This window comes from Cupressus sempervirens, chromosome 1 (assembly GCF_028749045.1).
Source record: "Cupressus sempervirens isolate cs-2001-9-10 chromosome 1, ASM2874904v1, whole genome shotgun sequence".
Classification (NCBI taxonomy): Eukaryota; Viridiplantae; Streptophyta; class Pinopsida; order Cupressales; family Cupressaceae; genus Cupressus; species Cupressus sempervirens.
In genome coordinates, this window is record NC_143118.1 from 235,546,456 (window position 1) to 235,572,759 (window position 26,304).

General features: G+C 33.5%; 1 protein-coding gene across 1 annotated transcript; it reads left to right on the forward strand.

Moving 5' to 3' along the window:
• Positions 1-23,133: 23,133 nt before the first annotated feature.
• Positions 23,134-24,969, forward strand: CAO (chloroplast signal recognition particle component (CAO)). Its single transcript, XM_089821658.1, has one exon. It carries the CDS (start codon positions 23,468-23,470, stop codon positions 24,797-24,799), a length of 1,332 nt encoding a protein of 443 aa, XP_089677784.1. The 5' UTR covers positions 23,134-23,467; the 3' UTR covers positions 24,800-24,969.
• The last annotated feature ends 1,335 nt before the right edge of the window (positions 24,970-26,304 follow it).

Consider the following 26,304-nt stretch of genomic DNA (forward strand, 5'->3'; position numbering starts at 1 on the left):
CTTGTTTTGATCCTCCTTATCCTTTTTCTTATATTTCTTCTTCTTTATATTTATTTACATTTTATACTCTTTTCATTCTTCTTATTTCTTCTCATCTTTATTTCTCTATTTTACTTTCACTCCATTCTTTCTCTTTTTCTCTTCTTTTGTATCTTCTTCTTCATCAAAATTGGAGTGTCTAGTTATATTTCCAAGAATGTTTGGCCCAAGATCATTAAAAGGATCTTTTGTAATGTTTATTGTTACCTTTGTCGCACCAACTTGAATGGTGATAGTCCCAATTGAGATCTAAAAAGATAGATTTTTCATCTTGGTGTCCTTGATTTCCATTGCTTCTATTCAATAGACATAGGGATTTCTCCCACTAACTTCCCACTCACTTTGGCAACAGAAGTCATGTATTTAATAATGGCTTATTCTATCTCCTTGGTTACCTCTTCATAATTTCCTCCCATCAAAAGAACAACTCTTCTTTTATTTCTTAGTAAGGGATTAATACCTTTCATTATATCTTACATCTCTTCATCACTATTGAGTTCACAAAAATTGTTGATCATATTCTCTCTAATACTTTTGCCCTCATTAATAACTCTTCTTTTCCTATTTACCAGTCTATTATATAGATCCTCTGGTATCATTTTTTGAATATCTTCAAATATTTTATTCCTTAAAATCATGTTTCTAACTAAAACATTCTCTAATTGTAGTATGTCCATATTACTATACATGCTAAAATACTTGTTCAACTGAATGAAATTGTCTTTATCAATGATTTTCATATTTAAATTTTCTACCTTGGGTTTCTAGGACTTCTTTCCAGTTTATGTCTCTGCTTCACCAACTAATTGCTTAGTTGGTTTATCTCATGTTTCCTCTTCTTATTCTTCATATATTTCTTATTCAATCATTTGCAAGGTCTTTCTTCTCTTACTCAGTCAACTTGACAATTGCTTGGTCCTTTTCTTAGGTGACTTAACCTCTTGTTTCATTGTAGTGAGTCTCTTTGATTTTCTTTTGGCTAGAGGAGTAGTTGATTTATCTTTTACTATATATACCTCCTCTTCATTAGTCTTCTTGAGAGGATGTACAATAGTGGGTTGTACTTGTCCTATTATGGCATAAAGGACAATAGGTATCTATGAAATAGATCCTACAATTATTACTCCTTCTAAATGCCCTGCCACTAAAAGAGGTGTGGCTATCAATACCTTTGTTTGTCCACTAGCCTTCATCTCTAAGGCTACACCTTTTACTTCATTGATTTCTTCTCTGGTCATACCAGATTCCTTCAAGATAGCTTATATCTTCTTATCTACCAATTTCTTAATATATTTTCTTTAAAGTTCACTACAAACTTCTTTCATCTTTTCATCAAAAGTAGCTCATCTAGGGCATTCCTCATCCCTATTAGACTCCAGGATGATCTTCACATATCCTTCAACAAGATCTTCACTCATTTCATAGTCCATAAGGTCTATGAACTTAACTATGCGTTCAACTTCTTCCATACATGTGGCATTAGTTTCAACCATGAAACATATGTCATCCTTGTACTTCTTCACTAGTGATGGAGGGGTCTTGAATCTCTTCTTTATCTTAGATTGGAAACTCTTCATCATCTTGGTTATGTCTTCAAAAATTATTTCCTCTGATTGTCTTCTGTAATAATAAGTAATCAAATTCATTGTGCACTTGTTTCTATTTTATTCCTTGTCTGGCATACCTAGAAAATTAATAACTTGGAAGAATAGTTGAGTTATTAGTGATTCAAATCTAAAAGTTGTACTCCTTTTCATTTTCAACTTCTCAATATTGTCAAGAAAATGTTGCTTAACAATTTTACACATATTGATCTTTTCCTTTTTCACTGTCATCAGATATGTTGCATGGATAAATATAAGAGGTATACAGTTCAATCTTGAACTATGGTTCATCTTATAGCCTATAATTTTTCTGATGATTCTTACATCATCTTCCTTAATCTAATCAAATCTCATGTTTCTTTTGTCTAACTTGGTCTTTAAATTGATCTCAACCAATTTCTTCACATTTTTGTCATTCACTAGATTGATCCCTTCATTTCTTAATCTAGTAAGCCTATGGATCATGTCATTATCAATCATTTCAAGGATTTCTCCTACCCAAAATATTCCTTCATGAATTTTGCTTTAGATAATTATTCTCCAATCATAGTTATCAATTGCTCCTTAATTCTTCACATGATCAAATGGTACTCAAAATCTTGTTTGCATCCTTTAAATATTTTCAAATTAAATGTTACATTGATTGTGCAACAACCCAATTTGTAAAAGTCATTATCTATTATCTTTTAAATGTCTTTTCACTCTTGCAACTTCATACAATCTCCAAATTACTTGTGCTTGTAACCAGAGCTTCCTTACTATCTACTATTCACATTTCTAACTTTGCAATCTCTAACTTGATCTCTAACCTATGTTCCATCTTATTGATACTTTTTTTTAGATAGATAAGTACTTAATTCAAATAAGATTAATCACACATAATGGAAAAATTCTATCTCTCATCAAGCACATCAAAATATTGTTCTTCTAAAACCACATTAGAACTCAATGGATTATTTTCTTTCACAAATACTTGCTTGAATTCTTCAACATGCTCTTTGAGTGCTTCCTTCTAACTACTATTGCCACTATCATTCCTTCTATTATTTCTATTGTTGTTTCTTTTTTAGTTTGGGCTCCTATTGATGTTCCTCATATCCAACTATAAAATATTTCTATATATCCAAAGTTATTGCATAATTGACATGTAGGTGTACTCCTTCTCTTATTAGATCCATTTTGATTGACTAGTGCTCTACAATTCCTCATTGTGTGTCCAAAGTTGTTACACTTAATTGTAACTCACAATATTCCTCCTTGTTCCATTAGCTCCTTCTCCATTATTGGATCTTCTTGAGGATCTTCTTCTTTCATTACCTATAGGGTTAATATCCATAAACACTCCACTATTACCATTATTACTATCAAATTTAGGTTTCCTACAATCTTCTACTTTATATCCAAAACCATGATAGTTATAACAATATAAATTAGTAATAGGTTTCAAAGACCTTCCTGTGTAATCTCTCTTCATATGACCAAATTCATTACATATAAAACATCTACCTCTAAATTCATCTCTTACTTCTTTAGGTGGCTCAACTTGTTCTATCTATTTGAGTTCATCACATTTCTCAAGTTGACTTATTTTCTCAACTCCTTTAGGGACTTCTATAGACTTGATTGGTTCAATCTTATTATAATTATTCTCCATAGGTTCAAGTTTCAATAATTGGATTTGGTTTTATTCTAGCTTCAACTTTCTTTGCTGGTTAAGATATCCAAGACCTGTCTTATCATAAGAAGATCTCTGATAGAATAGTTTTTCATCAATTTTCTCACTACTAGAATATAACTTATCTAACTGTTTCTTATCCTAAGTCAATTCTCCTTTCATAATAGTATTGTACTTCTTTAATTATGCATGCTATATTTTGGTAGAATCTAATTTAGATGTCACTTGAATTCGATGGGATCTTAGATCTACATTTATAGCTCATTTAAATCTAATTCAATCTTGCTATCATCTTTCTTCAAACTCAATTTTAGTTCAACAATCTTTAACTCATGTTTTAAAATCTCATTTTCTTTCTTTAGGGTTGCTACCTCATCACTATCATTAGAATTCTCTCTAGGTTATTCTCTAGATTTGAGATGATAAATCTTATCTTTCAATTTTCCAATGTAATCTTTTGCATCATCATTCCTTTCCTTTAGGTTTTCTCTTTCCTTACTAAGAAGATCAATCTATTCAAGACCTTCTTCAGCATTCCTCTTTAACTATTCCATATCCATAGGGATCTTACTCAAGATGTTAATGCTTGATGTAGGAGCATCAAGATTGAATTTTGGTGGAGTTATGCTTTTCATGGTTAGGTATGTTTTTAATACACATTGGGGAACCTTTCCTCATGATTTTATAGAGATTGTATGGATTGAGTTGAAGTTTGAGCAACTTTTACCTTGCTATTGGAACTATGTTTTTTTAGTTTTTGGGTGCATGTTGTAGGCTATATAAATAATTATCCTTAATGAATGAGAGGCTACACACTTTAGGTATTGAAGAGGACCTATATTAATTCCTTGTATCAATATTAAAATTCCTAATTCATTATAGGTTTGGAGATATGGAAATTCTCCTAGAGTGTCAATTTCTAGCAGTTTCACGCATCAGTCTATTGTGTGTGACTTTTGGGATGGATGCACACTTTTCCTTGAGGACTTAGCCTTTTCACATTTAAGGGGTTGTAGAGGACCTAAATTAATATCTATGGTTTGAATTATGAGTTCTAATTCAATTGGATCTAGAGGAGATATCATGATTTTATTCAGATATCAATTTTTGGACATGTAATTATTGTTGCAGGATGACTTGTGTCATTTGATTTATGTATTTGTATTTAATTTTTTTTCTAGGACAACTTGTGGCTTAGATCAAAATCATTAGGGGTCTTGTGGAGTCTTTTAGTTATTGAGATGGAATAGAAGGAAGGATAGATGCAAATTTGAAGAGCTAGAGCTATGGCTTAGGAACTAGAGGATCTCTTGGTGGACCTGAGGGTACAAGTGTGGATTCTTCTTGGTGTTCTTATCTAGTTGTGTATATGGACTAGCTGATATTGGTTGTAAGTTGGATCTTTTTGGATCTTGCAAAACTTATTTTTTAATTTCTATTTGTATTTGGCCCTAACCTAGAAGGCCTTATAGCTAGGCATATTGCATGTAATCAATTATATTTATGAACAAATATCTGTGAGTTTGTATCGGATCTTGCATTATTGCTTCTTGCTATTATGTTTACACTATTTGGTTATATTGCCAGGGGCTAGGAAATCTCCTTTGGGGATACTCTTTTCTTGCACTACATCAATTCTTTTTTAACTAAGTAAGCTCTAATACCAATTGTTAGAAATAGATAATGTTGAGAAGGGGTGGGGGGGATTGAATTAGTATTCTACAAATTTTTTTCCACAACTAGATATTTTTAATTACTTTATAACATGCACACAAAAGTAAACCAAAAATGATGAATAGTAAATAGATCCATACACAAAGAGAACTCATAACACCATATCTTGTTAACTAGGTAGACCCTGTCTAAGGGAAAACCCTAGTGGAGATGACACCCATAGAATGATCCACTAAACAAAATAATCATGTTAAGGATGTTGACCCTATTAGAAGTCTATGAAATACATATAGTATCTCAATCCTTGTTAGAGGACTAGGTCCTATTAAAAGCCTCAATCTTTTTAGGAGTTGGTAATTCAATTATAGATGTATGCAAGAAGAGCCCACTGCCCAAACATGCAATTATACAATATAGTTCCTTTATACAAAAGAGACAAATATAAAAGCTTCTTTACTACTACTTGTTATACTTTGCATATCTCTAATCTTTCACCAAAACTTACATCACATGGCCTTCACATAAGTTTTCATATCATATACACAATTTGCATTCACACCACATAGTTCACAACAGAACACATAACTTTGCAAGTTAGGATTTCTTACTTATACTTTTCCTTTTTATAAAACTCTATCCAGTCTACTTTAATGCTTTGACACATTTGATCAAATAAAAAATTAGCTCATGCTAACTTAGGGTCAACATGTAGAATGTTGTCCCTATTTAGTTAAGAAATCTTTTTTTTCCAAAATAATTCCTTAACGTATAATTACCTATTTTCTGCCATGCTCTATTCTTGCATGTACACTATCTTGTTGATAATTATCTTGTAACTTATTATGTACTATTTTTACTTATTTGTGCTCTTAGCCACATCATTAGGATACTTTGTACTACCTATCTTTAACTATGCACATTCCAAATATCTATCTAGACTTTGTCTCTATATTGTTATAAAAACTATCTAATATAGACAATTTTTTGTCTTTGACTATAGAATCTTAATCTATAAATTATATCTTCCATTTAAGAGATATATGTTGTGAGAAATGACAACCCTAACTAATCCTACTTATGTCCATGCTTCTGGGTGAGATTGTGTGTGAGTTTATCAGCATCAACATTTCAGATCATACTCAATGATCCAGCATTAGGATGAGAATGTAGAGAAATAATATGTTGCAGACCTAGGCTTAATAAAAAGAAAAGAGAGAGGGGCAAGGATAATCAACACGTAAACCAAGAGAAGAATTAAAAACAAAAATTAGAACAAATGAAAAATGAGAAGAAAATAAGAGAAAAGAAAGGTAAAAAGAGATGACAAAGCAATTAGTCCTAAAACTATAGAATGAATAAAATCATAGTACATAAACTAAGAAAAATACAAATTAATGTCCAAACATCTATATCCAAGATTTATGTGTGTGTGTGTGTGTGTGTGTGTGTGTGTGTGTGTGTGTGTGTGTGTGTGTGTGTGTGTGTGTAATTAATACAAAATAATCAAAGAATGAAAGAGAATATGTCTAATAGGTAACTAAAACGAGCACCATTAAGAATTATGAGAGATTAATAAATAGAAATATAGAATAGTGTATGAACTACTATTACACACACACACACACACACACACACACACACACACGCACGCACACATAATTATAAATGTAAATAAAAATTAGTGAACCTAGAAAAATAAAAGAAAAATTTCCCTATATATAAATATATAACCATGTGCTAAATATATTGACTATGAATAAAGAATAACAAAAGGGGATATATGTATGTATGTATGTATATGTATGTATGTATGTATGTATGTATGTATGTATGTATGTGTGAGAAAAAATAAATAAATAAGAAAACACAAATGAAATATGGAAAAGGAAACACAAACTAATTTAGAAGATTAAACAAGAAACCTATATGGAAAAAACCTAAATTAAAGAAAGAAAAAAGAAGAGGACAAATTAAAACAAGAAAGAAGAAATGAACATGAAGTGCCAATAAAAAATTGAACAACCCAAAAGAGAAAAAGGAAATGTGTGTGTGTGTGTGTGTGTGTGTGTGTGTGTGTGTGTGTGTGTGTGTGTGTGTGTGTGCATACATACATCCATACATATGTGCATATGTGTGTGTGTGAAGGAATGGAAAAATGGAACACAAAAGAATGAGAGGCTCCAAAATAAAGTTTTAAAGGAAGAAAAAAAAGGGGGAGAGAATGAACAAAAGAACAAAAATAAATGAAGAAGAGCTGAAAATAAAAAAATAAAAATGGTGTGGGTGCGAGGGTGAAAGGAAGGGACCACCAGAGAGAAAGATGAAACATGCAAAGGAAGAGCACAAGACAAACATGGGGAGTAGAGAGAGAGAGAGAGAGAGAGAGAGAGAGAGAGAGAGAGAGAGAGAGAGAGAGAGAGAGAGGAATGAAGAGCAAGAGGACAAGTACAATGGAAAAAATGTATAGAGACAAAAGTAAACTAGTGGCAAGAGAAGAAAGTGGGGGGTGGGGAAGGTCAACTAGGGGGATGATGAGATCTCTTAATGAAGGATAATAGTGGATGCCAAGCAAGGCTAAGGGCCCAAACTTCATCATGATTGAGATTAGAAGGGTGATTACATATTTCAATTGCCTCCATCTTTCTCTTGTAATAATTATCCTCTTTCACAAGGATCTAAGTATTTTCCAAAAAAATGTGATGTTTGGTAGAAGATGAATTCTTGGCTAAGGCATATTTATTCACCCTTTCATGCTTGATGTTGACACCATGCTCTAAGCATTCAACTTCCACCAAAAATCACATTTGTTGGGAAAACACTCAGATCCTTGTGAAAAGGATAATTATTACAAGAGAAAGATGAAGGAGGTGATTGAAATATTTAATCACCCTTCTAATCTCAATTGTGATGAAGGTTGGTCTATAAGCCTTGATTGACATTTGCTATTATCCTCCATTAAGAGACCCCATCATCCCCCTGGTTGACCTTTATCCCTCCTTTTTCTTCTCTTCTTTCCCATCGAACGTGTTCTCTCTCTCTCTCTCTCTCTCTCTCTCTCTCTCTCTCTCTCTCTCTTTGTGGTGGTCCCTTCATTTCACCCTCGCAACCACACCATTTTAATTTTAATTTTTTTTTAATTTCAGCTCTTCTTCATTTATTTTCATCCTCTTGTTCTTTCTCTCCCCCTTGTTTTTCTTCCTTTAAAACTTTGTTTTGGAGCCTCTCATTCTTTTGTGTCCCATTTTTTCATTCCTTCACACACACACACACACACACACACACACACACACACACACATACACACAATATACATACATACATACATACATACATACATACATACATACATACATACATACATACATATATATATATATATATATATATATATATATATATATATATATATATATATATATATATATATATATATATATATATATATATATATAATTTCTTCTTGGTTGGTCATTTTTTATGGGCACTTCTTGTTCATTTCTTCTTTCTTGTTTTAATTTGTCCTTTTCTTTTCTTTTTCTTTAATTTAAGTTTTTCATATATATATATATATATATATATATATATATCCCCCGTTTTGTTATTTTTCATTCATGGTCAACACATTTAGCACATTGTTATATATTTGCATATTTAGGGGAAAAATTGTTTTATTTTTCTAGGTTCACTAATTTTTATTTGCATTTATAATTATGTATATATTATGTTGATATATAAAAGCAATTCATACATTATTCTATATATCTATTTATTAATCTCTCGTAGTTCTCAATGGTGCTCGATATACTTACCTTTTAGACGTATATTCTCTTTCATTCTTTGATTATTTTGTATTAATTTTATATATATATATATATATATATATATAAACATTAAATCTTGGATATACATGTTTGGACATTAATTTTATTTTTCTCAATTTGACGTATTGTGATTTTTATTCATTTTATAGTTTTAGGACTAATTGCTTTGTCCTCTCTTTTTACCTTTCTTTTCTCTAATTTTAATCTCATTTTTCATTTGTCCTATTTTTTATTTTTTATTCTTCTCTTGATTTGTGCGTTGGTTATCATTACCCCTGTCTTTTATTTTTATTAAGCCTAGGACTAAAACATATTATTTCTCTACATTCTTAGCTCTCTCATCCTGATGATGGATCATTGAGTATAATATGAAACATTGATGCTGATAAACTCACACAGTCTCACCAGAATCATGAACATAATATCATGGATTGTGGAAATATGTTGCAATTAATAAATTCTAATAGCCATATTTTCAATTGAAAGGTCAATTTAACTAAGGTTTGGCACCTATATAGAAATAAGGAATATACTTCTCACAAAGAATAAGAAATCTAAGGAAAGGACCCCATAAAGGGTAACAAGAAGCCAAGTCCTAAAGCCATCCAAGAATTCACTAGTTAAAGTGATGAGAACAATGGATATGAAAGTTGAACTAGCAAGGATTCCCCCACATAAGTCTCAAGCATAGATGGAGGAGAAAGAGTCACCACTAGCTGAGCTAGAAAAAGACTCATAAGAGATTGAGACTGACCAAGAAGCAACATGAGAAGTAGTAATAGAAGAGGCAACATAGGAAGTTAAAGTATCAATGACTTTGAAGAAAGGTAACAAGAAATTGAAACCAATTTCTTTTGATAAAATCATACAGACAATTGTTAAGAAGCATAATTAATCTATATTGAAGAATATATTCTAAAAAAAATCTAAGGAAAATAAAAATAAAGCCATGAGGGTTATTCTTGCAAGTATGAGAGAAACTGGTGAGAAACCAAAAGATGTTGGGGACCGTATGGATACCCAAATATTTAAGAAATATACTCAATGAAAAGTGGAATATTGGCATAAAGAACAATGGGAGAATGGTACAACAATTTCTGACCAAAATGAGACCAAACATGGTAGAGACATACAAAATAATGTGTATAGAATTATATATGGGAAAGTTCAATACTAAAAAGGATATGATTGATATCATAACTGGTTATATCAATCAAGCTCAAGCAAGTATAGCTCAACACTCACAATAAATTTCTCATGAAATAGATATGTATGTTGAGAAAAAGAAACCATAAGAAAGTACCAAGGAACCACCTAGTTCATGAGGAAAAAGATTGTTCAACACTCACAAGGAATTTATCATGAAATAGATACATATAATGCAAAAAATCAACCACAAGAAAGTACCAAGGAATCATCTAGTTCATGAGGAAAAAGTGTAGAGAGAATTAAAGAAAGAGTTGAAGAACAAAGTGCTAGACTTGAGACAAGAACATACAAGGAAAGAGAAAGAGATGAAACTCCTAGTCCTCAAGGGGAGGAGGAGCCACAATTGGAAAGAAAGCATGAGGAAACTGATGTAACTCAAGGAGAATCCATTGAACCTCAATTGAAGGAGAATGTACTAGCCACTCAAACTTTGAGCATTGAGAAACATGAAGAGATCCCACTGGTCACATGAGAATGCGCAAGGTACTAGAGAAAAGGTGAAGTGCCCAATAGGTATGATTCAACAAAAGATTGATGATACAATTAGAGTCATAGCTATTATAGTTGAATCCTTGTTGGATAAGGATAAAGAAAAAAAGATAAATTATTAAACTTATACAAGTCTAGGATGAACTACCAAAGAAAGAGTCTTTAAAAATTGAAAAGAACAATAGACGATACCATAGCAACATACATTCTATCTTGAAATGGAAGAAGCACAACATCAAGAGGTAGAGACAATGACAATAGGTCCAATATCCTCAAGATCCAAAGTGTCAAAAAGTAGGACACTTGTACATAAGAGAAAAAGGAGTGCACCAAGCATGTCAAGAACAATAGGAGGAGAACATGAAAGAAAGAAAAGCAACCAAGTAGGCATATAATGGCATCTTCATTTTCACCATCATCATCTTCAAGGTCTAAATATGAAGGATAATTCTTTGAAAAGGATACAAAAATAGAGGAAGAAAAGAAGACTCTAGATGTCATCATTGTTTAAAAGAAACCAACGATAAAAGATATGGATCTAGATGAGATCAATGAATATAGACATCTTTGAAGAGATAGGAGAAGCTAGATTAAGTGAGAAAGAAGTATCAAATGGAAATAACACTAGTAGTTACCATGGATATAATTACAGAATTGGCCTCTAATGTGACATATGTTCTAGATATAGATCTAATTAGTCAATTCACCACCTTAGTTGACAATATCGTAGATGAAGTAGGAAGTGTCAAAGATTTAGTCTAAAATAAATAAGAAGCCAAAATAATAGAGAAGTTGGTAAACTTTGTAGAACTCAAAAAAACCACTCTACAAGAAGTGAAGGACAACATAATAGAAATACTCAAGGCCACAACATCAGTCCTACAAAAGGCATTTGATCCAAGTTCACTCACACTAGACTTGGAGAAGCCTCTACAAAAATTTCAACATGAGCTCTAGTCATTGAAGAGTGCATACAATGCAGTCATTAATTATGTAGTTGACTATTCATTAAAGACATAAGGAATACTACATATTATTCATCAAATCAAGGTAGAGAAGGAGAAAATAATCATGCGACTAATGGAAGTGCAATTCATATTATCATTCCTAATAGGAATCATACAAGGACACCTTACTTATGAAGAAACACTAATTTCCATAGCACTAGTTGGTACACTCAATGGAAAGATATAAGGAGTCAGACAATTATACTCACAAATCTCAAGGTATCATGGGAAGCCCATCTTACCAATTCCCAGAGTCAATACAAGGTTGTATTTGAGAACCCATAGCACCCTTTGTCATTGATGACAAAAAGGGGGAGATAAAAGAAAATAAAAAGGAGGAGATGATTGCAAGGAACAAAAGGGGGAGATAAAAGAAAGATAAATGAATTAAAAAGGGGGAAGATGATCACCAAGAGAATAAATGGGGAGATAATAGAAAAAGTGAAAGAATGAAGAAAATGACAAACAAAAGAGATGGGAGATTCATAGAAGGAGATTCTAAAAAAGGGGGAGTAAATGAGGAGAACATTAAGGAAAGACAAATTAGAACAAAGGTAAAGATAATCTTGGTAGAGGGATAATAGAGTGATAACATAGAGTCCAAGAATAGAAAAGAAAAAGGCTAAGGTTCAAGAGAAAGGAACACAACAAGAACAAGTCTGCATACCCTTAGGGGGAGATATGACAAACAAGTGATAAGTCCATACACCAGAGAAATATCTTCTATCAATATAGATGGATGAATGATGACATAATGTAGTTTAATAGAAGAAATACAAGTATGTCTTACATGATGATGGTATAGAAAAGGTTTTTCCAGTAATGCCAAATGGAGATATTGTTGATGCCACAAGTCTTTATGAATTAATGATTATATAACTATATTATCATCGATTGCAAATTGGTTGAAGAAAGGAGATTTTATAAGGTAACATGGTCACTAATAGAAGAGTAAACTGATATGCATGTTATGCTAATCCACCACTGATAGAAAAACATTGAGGATAGTTGATCACCATTCATCTATGAGGTGTGTAACCATCAATATGAAAAGATAAGATAGTCATTAGAATGCATATGATAGGAGAAAAGAACAAAATGATAAAATCAAGAAAAGAAAAATGCTACACTGACTTAGGGAGGGATGAAATAACTAGGGCCAAAGGTACACCTAGCTATTGAAGTCACCTGCAAGAGTAAACACAGTGGAAAGCAACACAAATAATAGAAACCAAAGGAGATAGAAGAGCCAAAAGCCTTATAGATTCATCAAAATAGAAAATGCATGCCTAGTTGTAAGGCTTTCTGGGTTATCACCAACATTACAATTCAAATTCGATCCACAATGATAAACTTTGCATTACCAACATGCTTATGCTCTTCCTACACTACTTCCTCTACCTTCTTGCTGCCCTAAAACTCTAACAAAGACCCTTTAAATACATGCATGACCACAAGTCATCTTATTCCAAATATCAACTAATTAAATCCTTACATTTAATACAAAAAAAAAGTGACAAGTCAACTCCAAAAAAATACCTATCACAAAATTAAATGCAAAGGTCAACTCCAACAAGAAATTGCACATAGACAACTCGATGAACTGAAAAATCAAATGAACTCAACATCAATAGAAAAATTGGAAAAAAAAAAAGGAACTTGACAACCACTCTGAACTCAGAAACCAAAGAGAACTCAACGACCAAACAAACTCAACAACTAAAGGAACTTGACATCAACTACAAACTTGGCATCAACTAAGGAACTTGGAAAATATGCAGAATGGCAATGCAACCTAGGGTGCTCCTACATTAGACAACTAGGGTTGAAAGAAATGATTCTCCTAAATCATTGAGATGTTTCATCCTAATCTGAATCAAACTCAGATTGGGAAATCCAAGAAGCATCTTCAATTGGTATGTTCTTCCACTTTACCAAATATTCATAGTAATATTTTCCTCTTATGCTCTTACCAACTCTTTGATCCAATATCTGTTCAACCTCTTCATTCTTCCTCTTATGATAATCATCTAATACAAAAACTTCATCATTGGACTCATGATATCTGTACAAATCAGCAATATTGAATATAGGAAATATATCCATGACATCAAGTAACTCAACTTCATAAGAATTACCACCATCAAACTTCCTCAAGAGCTTACGAGGTCCAAACTTCTTCACCTTCAGCTTATTGTATGTTCCAATAGGAAATCTACCTTTCCTCAAATGAATTATCACTTCATCACCAACTTCAAAAACATGATGCCTTCTAGACTTATCAACATTCTCCTTGTACTTCTAATTACTTTATTCTAATTTTAGTTTTACTTCCTTATGAAACGATTCCATAAAATAAGCAAATTCTTCCCCTACAACACTTTTTTTATTCACCAGAAACATCCCTCAAATTTGATATTCATCTAGGTTGTATTCCAATAACAATCTTAAAAGGTGTTTTCCCTATACTCCTATTCACAAAATTATTATATGCAAACTCAACTTGTGTTAGTACCAACTCCCAATTACTTGGCTTATCTTCAACTAAACATCTCAACAAATTACTCAAGCTTCTATTCACAACCTCTGTACATCCATCTATTTATGGATGGGATGTAGAATCAAACTTCAAATCAATACCCATCTTCTTCCATAAAATCTTCCAAAAGTAACTAACAAACTTATTGTCTCTATTAGAAATAATACTTCTCAGCAATCCATGCAATCTAACAGCCTCTTTGAAGAAAATTTCAGCAACATGCTTAACATCTGATGTCTTTTTACATGGTATGAAATGTGTCATCTTAGAAAATCTATCCACAACAACAAATATGGAATCATACCCTTTTAATTTCTTAGGTAATCCAAGAACAAAATCCATAGTGATGTCACTTCAAGGTTTCTTAGGAACAAAAATAGGTCTATACAATCTAGTATTCAGACTTACTCCTTTTGCAACTTAGCAAACTCAAAAACTCTTTACAAACTTATGAAAATCCTTATACATCTAAGGCTAATAATACTTATCCTTCAGCAAATTCAATGTCTTATCAAGTCCAAAATTTCCAATGTATCCACAACTATGCTTTTATTTAATCAAATTCAACCTCATAGAATTCTTAGGAATACACTACTGAATACCCTTAAACAACATACCCTCTTGAATAAAATATTCACCAAACTTACTTGGTTATTTTTTCAAACTAGGTGCTCTACACTCTCTCCACATCTCAGAAAAACTAGGATCACTATCACACAACTCCTTCATCTCATCAAAACCAAGAACTTCAACCTTCATCTCAATCAACAAAGAACATCTTCTACTCAATGCATCACCAAGTTAGTTAGTGACTCCACTCTTATGCTTAATAACAAATGTGAAACTTTGCAAGTACTCAACCTACTTCATATGTCTCTGATTCAACTTATGTTGACTTCCCAAGTACTGTAAAGATTTATGATCAAATCCTTAGGAATCAAATAATGTCTCCACTTCTTCAAGGCTTGAACAATAGCATAAAACTCTTGATCATACACAAAATACTTCATTTTAGCATCATTCAACTTCTCACTAAAGAAAGCACCAGGTTTACCTTCTTGACTCAATATAGCTCCTATTTCACTACCACTTGCATCACATTCAACTTGAAATACCTTATTGAAATCAAGGAAAAGCCAATAAAGGTAAGTCAACAACCTTTTGTTTAAAAATCTCAAAACTGTTATGAGCTCCATGTGTCCACTTGAATTCCTTTTTATCTCCTCTCATTGTCTTAGTCATAGCATTACAAATAGAACTGAAATTCCTTATAAACATTCTATAAAAACTAGAGAAACTATGAAATGATCTTAACTCACCCACATTCTTAGGTGTCGGCCATTCCAAAATTGATTTAACCTTCTTAGGGTCCATCTTCAAACCATCAACTAAAATTACAAATCCCAAATACACAATCTCCTTTTGCATAAAAGAACACTTCTTCAAATTAATCATCAAATTTTCTTCTTTCACTCTCTGCAAAACTTTTTTAACATGCTCAAGATGTTCTTCCTTAGTCTTATTTAATATCTTAATATCATTCAAATAAAAAATCACAAACTTACCCAAAAATATCTTGAGAACTTCATTCATCAACCTCATGAAAGTACTAGGTGCATTAGTCAAACCAAAAGGCGTTACTAACCATTCATACAAACCATCTTTTTTTTCGAAAGCAGTCTTCTGTTCATCACCTTGTCTGATTCTGATTTGGTGATAGCCACTCTTCAAATCAATCTTGGTAAAATACTTTCCTCCACTTAAACAATCCATTATGTCATCCATCCTTGACATAGGAAACCTATATTTCACTATGATCTCGTTGATAGCTCTAGAATCAATACACATCCTCCATTCTCCATTCTCCTTAGATGCTATTAAAATAGGTACAACACATGGACTTAAGCTTTCTTTGATCAAACCTTTTTGCAACAACTCGTGCACTTGCTTTTTAAATTCTTCATTTTTAGTAGGTGTCAATCTATATGGTTATTTATTTGGAAAACTAGCTACGAATTATATCCATATAATGACTTATACTTCTCATTGGATGTAAACCATCAAGTATATCATCTGCAACAATATCCTTATACACATTTTTAAAAAATGTAATTTTTATTAACATGCTACCAGTTTCTGTTGTCACTCGGTTACCACTAACTTCTATCACTCAATCATTATTGACTGGCACTCGATCACCATTTTCCTAATACTCAGCTACTACTGGCACAACTTGGTCTCCTAGGCATTATGGAAAAATGGACCAAGATTCTTCTTCATTTCCTTTTCAAACAAGCAATATTTTCTTTTTCCCATTCACCCAAAGAGTATATTGATTCAATCTTCCATCATGTATAGCATATCTTTCATATTGCCAAGGTCTATCCAATAGAATATGACAACAATCCATAGGCATAATATCACACAAAAGTTCATCAAAATAATGTTCAATCTTGAACTGCAGAATTCATTGTTCGCTTACCAATATCTTATGCTCATCTTTGATCCATGAAACATGATAAGGTTCATGATGCTCCAACCTCTGTAACTACAACTTTGTAACCAATTCTTCTGATGCCAAATTTGTAGAACTTCCACTGTTAATGATCATCTTGCAACATTTTCCAACCATCTTGCATCTAGTCTTGAAAAGACTTCTCCTTAGGACAAGTTCCTCATGACTTCCCTTATTACATAAGGTTCTTCTCACCATCAGATTTCTCTAGCCTTAGGTCCACTTGGTGAACCCTCAGTGTCTCCTTGAACCATAGCATTCATGTTACCTTGCCCACTTTTAGAAGATCTATATTTAAAGGATCAATGCCCTTCTTTACCACATCTAAAACAATTACCATGAAAATCACCTCTAGAATAAAAATTACCACTTCCTCGGTAAGAACTAGTACCTCCTTGGTAAGAATCACCACCTTTCCACTCATTTTTTCCTTCATCATCATTCTTCCATTTAGATTTTCCCTTATCTTGCACAAAATTTTCAAATCTACCACCTTCTCATAATATCTACCTCTACCTCTCTAGAATCTACCACCTCTACCTCTTTGCCTTTGTTCATGCTTCTTTGTCAAGATCTCCTCAACTTTCAAGGCATATTGATATGTTTATTCCACACTTTCCCATTTCACAAAACTTATCTCATCTTGAATCCCAGATCTCAATCCATTTATGTACCTTGCAATTTTCTCAACATCATCATCTAGATGTCTAGATCTAATGTCCAATATATTTAATTCCTTAGTATACTCCTTTACAGTTATGTCCCTTTGTCTTAAATTTTACATCTTTGTCAACAATCTAGCTTGGTAATCAATGGGAAGAAACTTGTTCTTCACCTTGTTCACCATCTCTAACCAAGTCCTGATCTTTTCCTTTTCTCTCCTTTATCTATCAGTTTGCAAATGCTCACACCACAATGAGGCATGTCTTTTCAACCTGCTAACCACAATTTTCACCATCCTATTATCAGGAGTGTTTTCATGCTCAAATAACTTCTCCATTTTAGAGATCCAATCCAATACAACATTTGTATCCAATTTTCCATCACAAGGAACAACTTCTACAATAGGTTTTGAATTTTCCCTAGATAGTACTCTCAACAATCTTGCCTCATCTTGATCTTCTCTAGGTTTTGGATTAGGGTTTGGTGTTGTTGCTTCATCATCACTCACATCATCAAGGTGCACTCCTCTTCTCTGGGCTATCTCCACAACATCTAATCTAGCTGCAATTTGTCTCAATGTATCCAATACAACATTGTCAACATTTCCTCTACCTCAAACCATCTTTACAATTAGGTTCTAGCAAGATCATAACCCTCTATAAGTTATAGGTCAAATCCACAGATTTGCAACCCTACAACCAAATCCACTTAAGTTTCTACATGATCCAATCTCCACAAGGACAAACCTCTACTCTGATACTACCTAACGCAGAGAGAGATGAAATAACTAGGGCCAAAGGCACACCCAACTATTGAAGCCACCTACGAGAGTAAACATGGTGGAAAACAACACAAGTAATAATAACCAAAGGAGATAGAAGAGCCAAAAACCTTATAGATTCATAAAAATAGAAAATACATGTCCAACTATAAGGCTTTTTGGGTTATGACCAACATTACAATTCAAATTTGATCCATAATGATAAACTTCACATTCCCAACTTGCTTTTTCTCTTCCTACATTCTTGCTACCCTAAAACTTTAACCAAGACCCCTTTAAATACATGCACGACCACAAGTCAACATATTGAAAAAATCAACTAATTAAATCCTTACATTAAATGCCAAAATAAGATACAAGTTGTCTCTCAACAAATACCTATCAAAAAATTAAATGCAAAGGTCATCTTCAATAAGAAACCACACACAGACAACTTGATAAATGAAGGACCAAACAAGATGTTATAACTCAATGAACTCGACAATCAAAAAAACTTAGAAACCAAAGGAAATCAACATCAACTGCAAACTTAGAAACCAAAGGAACTTGACAACCCAAGGAACTTAGCAACCACTCTAAACTCGACAACTAGAGAGAACTCGACAACCAAAGGAACTCAATATTATTTGTGAACTTGACATCAACTAAGGAACTTGACAAACATAAAGGATATCAATGCAACCTAGGATTCTCCTGCATCATACATAAAGGCTCACAGATAGACTAGAAGGGATACTGATCTAGACCCTAGGAATAAGGGCACATGATATCTATAAATGGGTTGGACATGGAATTCAAAATTGGATGGGATACTTGTCACGGGTAACTATGCCCTAATACTGCAAAGTATATAAAGGTGCTCATTTTTCATTTTGAAATGGGTGAAGATAAAAGAGAGACTATTGCTAATACACTTGTTGAGACAATGTGAGTACCAGAAGAGTAATAGCAAAGAGTTTCTCAAAGTGCAAGCTTGCAAAGAACACAATTGTAGAAGGAAGTGATTCAACAAACAAGATGATTCAAACAACTAAGGAAGTAAGTGAGACAAAAGAACTCATAGAGTAAGAATAAAGAAATAAAAAGATTAGAAGAATATTCTATAGAGATCTATATGGAAAAACATTGTTATCTTTAGGTCACACACTTAGATTGATTTCTAGTCATTGCATCTATTTGTAGCTCTTAATAGAGAAACAATCAGAAGAAATCTTTTGTAAATCCTCTAACGAGGTATCTCTCAAAAAAAGATTTTTAAATCCTCTAACTAGGTAGCTTTCATAGGCTCTTGTAACCTAAACAAGTTGTATATATTCCTAATAGAATGTGTTTCTAGAAGAAATAGTTGTAGCTCTTAACCATGCAACCCTTTACACACATTATAAGGGCTAGTGGGAATATTATCCCCACTATGGTTTTCATCCTCTCATCGAGGGGTTCCATGTATAAATCTTAGTGTCACTTTAGATTAATAATTTTGTGTTTGAGTTATATGTTTACCTTACTACATTTATCATTACTCTAGCAATTAAGTGGTTTATATTCATTGTAACTAGAAAGGTTGAGAAGAAAATTGGTTTAAGATTCAATATTGATTCAAACCACCTCTAATATCGATTAGGAGTAACACATACTTTTTGCAAGAATGACAATGTCCCTTAAAACTTCTAGACCTACATTCTTTTGCAACATATCAAAACTTATTGTAGTTGAAGCAATACCCAGTGAAAGCATTTTTCCTATTGACCAACCTACTTCTACAATATTTGTGGTGTGACCCACTTTATGATAATTAGAGGAAATAGGTTTTTAAGATTTCTTACCATATTTTCTCTATGTTCCCATCAATAAAGCTTCCTCCTTTTTAATCTTCTTGGATGATTTGCTAATGTAAATGTTTCTAACAAACCCAAGTCCTTATGTCTAATTATTCATCCTTTGACCTTTGAGTTGTTCATCAAACTTGGTAGAACCTTCATTATATTTCTTTAGTAAGGTGTTTTATTTACTAGTAGCTTGAAAATCGTTCTTCAATTGTTTGTTTTCTCTCTTCAACCTTTCAACTTATTCAATATTTTAAATGTAATTTCTCTTACATGATAGATAGTTCTTCCTCTTTCTATTTCAACAATATGTGTTATAAGTGGGGTTGTCACTGTACCAAAAGATCAACATGTCAATGCCCAACACAACCAATAGACTTATAGAACACCATAGGAAGTTAAGTCATGTCATGAGTGCCAAATGGGAACATTGGTCATTAGTCCAACAATCCCCCCCCCACTTTAACATTACCCAAGGAGATGTGAGCATATGACCAAGCTCTGATGCCGCTTGTTACAAGCTAGGGTTGATGTTGCACCATAAGGCTTATATGTGTCAAAGCCCATTACACATTAGACTTATAGAATATAGGATGTAGTTAAGCCATGCAATAAATATTGAGAGAGGATCATTGGTAGTTAATCCAACAATATGTCCTTTTCCTTTTCATCATCCTCACTAAATCTCCTAGCTTCAAGGTCTTCACCTAACTAGAGCATCCAACTTATTCTTTAGGTTCTCCTTGTCCTTGATTAGTTTCTTATTCTCCTTCACCAAATTTTTTATTGCCTCCTTAGATTCTTTTGATTCACTCTATTCTAACAGTTATTCAATATATTCTTAACTAACATTTAGTTGTTCACATAGCTCTTATCTTTCTATAACTGACATCTTTAACTAATTCTTGAGTTCATTAATCACCCCTTCTACTTTCACAAGCTGCTTTTCATACTTGTAAACTTCCATGCCTATCCAAATAATCTCACCTAAACTACTAGGCTTCTTCAACAAACTTGGCTCTTATACCAAATTTTAGGTTTAATAGGCACTAAGAGGTGTGTGTGTTTGTTGGTGGGGGGGGGGGGTGTCACTAACATGCAAAACTAAAAAATAGTATAGAACATTGCAAAGTCCAACATGTACTCAATTTGAAACAAGACACCAAGAATTTGGTATCATGGAAACCTTGGTTGGAGGGGAAAACCATGGTGGGGATCAAACCTACAATATTTAACTGAGATCTTTCAAATATGGCATGTTAGGACCAATTACAATCACCTTGTTGAAGCAATACATGTTAGGAGTATCTTATCCCTATCAGGAGCTATAAAGTCCTATTAAAGACTACTCTACTAAGAGTATTGCTACATAGGTAAATTTGTGTCACCCTATTAAATGATTTGCCCTTCAGATACTGTTAAAGATCCCGCTCACACTGTTAAGCATAAACCTACTAAGGGATTTATCCCACTACAACTATTAGAAAATAACAAGTAGAGTGATATAAAAAATAGAACCAATACTTTTCTTGAATAAATCCAATTATGCTCACACTCCCTCTTCACATGTAAACTAACTCTTATCCTAAATCACACTCCTTGATTCTCAGTCTATCACTACTACACACACCACTTCTCTCTTTCTCTTATTCTACACACTCATCTTTCATGTACAAACTATTACTAACATATTCCATTAATTAGGGCTTCCACCACCTTAACAATTCATAATAAATTTTGAATTTCCCTCCTTACAAGTCCTCTAAATGAGTTGGAAATGATCTTCATCTTGCATTAACAATACAATTTCATCACACATAGATATTACATGAAAGTCAAAATATGTTGCATTTCCCTAGGTTCATGCACTTCTTTTAAATTTTAGATCAGCTCAACCAAAACAAGTAAATACCTATCTTTCCACATCAGTATTGACACATCATCATGTATCCTTGTGATACCAATCAATTCCACATATAAACTTGACATTGTCGATCAACAATCTAACTAGTTATTCTTCATTATTCTTTATTGCTTCCTTTGTCAATCATTAGAATCTAATAACTTCCTTTATCTATTTCTTAGAAGTGTGTGGTTGCATGACACACTCATAAACATCCTTAGGACTCCACTTCTTCAATAACACAACTTAATCACATCCAACTGGAGTACACCAATTCAATTATCTTCTATGGTCCTACTCTTGTTCTTGCACTATGAACCTTCTACCTATGTTCACCAAATTATCCATAACATGCACCATTGTTACATGTATGATGTATGTCATACAATTTCCATACAAGAAATGTCTAGAAATCATTACTATGACCGCACACCACAATTAACATCTAATCACATACTGATCATGTTCTATCATGACTTAGTGACTTTAGGGATTAGTCAATTAAGAATACAAGTTAGCTTGATCAACATCCTTCCATCTAACCTTTTGGAAATGTCACACATGTTGTGTAACTTATTGTTAGCAATGACAACACCATCCCATGCCAATGTCCCATCATCTTTATCAAATGCCAACAATTGAATCTCAATGTGTGGTGCTAAAATTACTTTTGCAAGAACTTTCCTCTAAGTTTTTAATAATGGAATATACTATGATTTTTCTTTATGCCACATTAATATATGTTTGTGTTAGAGCATTACCATCAATATGTGAAGAGAAATAGGCATTGTTCACATTCTAATCTTAGATTTCTTCTCTAGGATGCCCAATTTCTCTTCATCTTTTTAATCATCTAGACATGCTTCTTGACCATTTCTCATATGTACTTGCTCTCTAAAGTTCTGGTGACGGATCAAAAATATGATCCAAAATATTGATGCAAACATACGTCACACAATCCAATCCAAAACCATCTTATTATAATCACATGGACCGTTGAAACTTAATATCTATAACCATTAAACACCAAAACAATCCTAAAAATGATAACACATGTACCAAAAACTAATTCTTTTTAAGTTTTTTTGGTTCTTAATTGGTCTATTTATGCACTACTATTAGAACATTTATGCATGACTACTGAGACATTTGTTCATAAGTATTGATAAAAATTTGAGTACATGATTATCAAACGATACTTTTAAATGGTTACAACTTCACCCTACACTTTAAAGAAAGTTTCACTAGTACCTTTTAAAAATATACTTTTAAAGTGTTAACTCACATGAAAGATAATAATTAAAAATAGTTAAAGGTCTATCTATATTTTGAACTTTACATTTGCATGAAGTTAAAGTGGATGAATAATGGAGCACTTCCCCTAACCCTCTTAAAATCAGATAATTGAGAACTCCAATTTAAATCAGGGGATTGAGGATGTGATTTCTTATCTTGTTAGAAATGATATCGTCTTGTCGTGTCCGAGCACAAACATGAACGAAGAGTTCTTTCTCCGTGGTTGCTCCTTACGACGGGCATACGCAGGCTGCATCTGCGTTGAAATGGTTCCATTGTGATTCACATTTGATCCCTCATCAGCCAGGTACGCCAGTGACTTATGATCGACATTAGGTTAAAACATCCTTGTCAGCAATGCGAAAGAGTGTGTGATCTGTTGGAGAAAAGCTCAAAGCAAAGTTCTGTTTTGGGGAATTCGGAGCAACAATGCATTTATGTGTAGGAGGAACCAGGTCTGCATGTTCTTATAGTGGGTTTTCTTGCAGGGACAGAACAACTATATCCAGTAGGCCTCTTTTCACCTTTGCTCGTTTTTCTCGTTTATTTTTATGCACTGCCAGAATTGGATTTCCATATACCTATAAATGTTATAAGAAAAATCACAAACCATGGAACTGGGTTTATCCTGAAAAACATGGGGGAGTACAAATTAGTACTCCAAAGACATCAATCCTTTGCAAAGGCTTAGATGGAAGCGAGAGCAGCTCGGGGACTGTAACGGCAGGGGTGACCTTGAAGGAAGAGGGTTCTATTCAATACTCTGAGAATGGACATTTGGGCAGCGAGTTGAAAGATGAAATAAGGGATGCAGGAGAGAAAGAAGAATACGAGGAAGAAGAAGAAGAGACATTTGGGGAAGTTAACATGGTAATTGGGAGCAGGGCCGTAGGGGAAACCATGCAGTATTTGATTGAGTGGAAGGATGGACATAGGCCCACTTGGGTTCCCTCTGAGAATATCGCTAGGGATGTCGTAGAAGAATATGATGGTCCATGGTGGACAGCCGTGAAGAAAGCAGACGAGGATAAACTTAAAGAGCTTTTGGAGGATGTGGAGAGGGATGTAGATTGTATAGATGAGAATGGGAGAACGGGGTTATTATTTGTAGCTGGATTGGGATCAGAGAACTGTATTAGGTTATTGGCCAAATCTGGTGCAGATCTTGATAAGCAAGATAGAGAAGGATTTACTGCCTTGCATATAGCTTCTGGATATATGAAGCAAGTGGCAGTAAGGGCTCTTGTTGAACTCGGTGCTGATTTAGAAATAAAGGATTCGAGGGGTAGGACTCCAATGGCTCTTGTACAAGAGTTACTGGCAAGCACTTCACCAACCAATCCTCTACAGTTTGCCAGACGGTTGGCCTTAGAAGGCGTCGTAAAGGAGCTAGAGAATGCAGTATTTGAATATGTAGAGGTTGAGCAAATTCTTGACAAGCGCCAAGGGGTGGAGGGAACAGTAGAGTATTTGGTGAAATGGAAGGATAATAACTCTGAAGAATGGTTGCCTGCAGAATCCATTGGGGAGGACCTGGTGCAGGACTATGAGGCAGGGTTGGAATATGGAATAGCTGAGAAGATTTTGGAGAAGAGAGAAGAGAATGGAATGTCAGAGTATTTGGTGAAATGGACAGATATAGATTTGCCCACATGGGAGCCTCTAGAAAATGTTGATCTAGAACTTGTTGCAGATTTTGAGAATGTTTCAGTAAAGGAGGTGGAAGATAGACTAGGAAAAGCTGAGATCGATCTTTCTTGACGAGGCCTGGATGAGGTTTGATGCTTTTAACTTAAATAGAAGTGATAGTCGCCATCCTCCTCCTCTGCCAGGTAGATTGTGTAGTAAATTTGTCGATAAACTTATTGTATGAGCTTCAATCTGGATGAATATATGAAAAGAATGCTTGGCATATTCTTGCATAGATATAATTCCCAGGTAAATTAGGATCAGAAAAACATTGTTGATTGATTCGCTTCGAGCAATTAATGATAAATCATATAAATGGACATTTAAATTTAGAGTACCGCTTATTTACTTCCTTGCCTGCACATCTAAACCAGAGAGTGATATACGGCAGTAGAGAAGTGTTTTCTTTTCTGAGACTTTTCATAGGTCCTACAATACCACACTTTAGTGGCTTGAGCCTACAGAAGGTATAGTTGAATACATTCATTTCAGGTCCAAGATTGTTTACATGGCCAATCATTCAGTTGTTTCTCTGCTTAGTTTCAACCCTCAATGCAATTTATACTATTTTTTTTATGGAGGTTCTTGAAATATGTGTAGTTATTTGATATGGGAGCACAACACTTATGACAAATTTGTGAGGGCGCTATCCCAGCTTCATCCCTTTTCAATGTTGAAGCCACGCACTCAGTAAGACTTGATCCCTGATGAGCTCTTTAAGAACCTTTCAACTTCACCAAAAGACCAAGAGCCCATTGATAATTATACTAATTTCAAATAGTATGATTCTTAAGATCATTCTTTATTGAATTTCAAGTTTTGAGTTACCACCAGATGAAGCCCATACTAAACAATTTTCATTATGATTCTGAACAATTTCCATAATGATTCTGGATTAAATTTAATTTTAATCAGTGGTCTGTATAATGTCAAGATGATTTATATACTAAATAATTATCCTCCACCTCTAATTCCAGGATAAAAACTTTATGAATCTATGTTTCAGGACAAGTGAATCGCAGCTTTCTTTTTTGGTGCTACCTTTTATAGTCCTTTGTACAGCAAACTGGCTTGAACCCTTTTTGTTAACCCTCTCTGTAACTGAGAAGAACTTTTCATGTAAACCTCTCTACAGGTTATCTAGATGTCTACTGTTGGGCTTTGACAATAGAATGCCCCATATCACAGGATTATGATTCAGTCAATACATTTAAGTTCATAAAGCATAGCTTGTCAAAATCCAAAATAAACATGGTTAAAAGACAGGGTAACACTAGTACGGGGTACGTTGGGATGAGTTTTCAGGATGGAGGGGACAATGGACCTCATTTTCAGGATGGCGGCAAGGGAAGAATGAGGTAAGGAGGGGTGTTGTATAGTATACATATAGAACTTGAAATGCTAGTTATAAAATGATGTTTCAGTATAACTTACCATATTGAAATACTTAAACATAGCAAAATCGCAACACAAACGAGAACCATTGAACATTCAACATAGTAACATACAAAAATCAAAATTCAAATAGAAATTCAAGTACCCATCCCAGCAGGTGCATGGTTGTGAAATGGCGGAGG

Coding starts and splice junctions, on each gene's coding strand:
- CAO (XM_089821658.1), top strand. CDS start 23,468: ATGCATTTATGTGTAGGAGGAACCAGGTCTGCATGTTCTTATAGTGGG.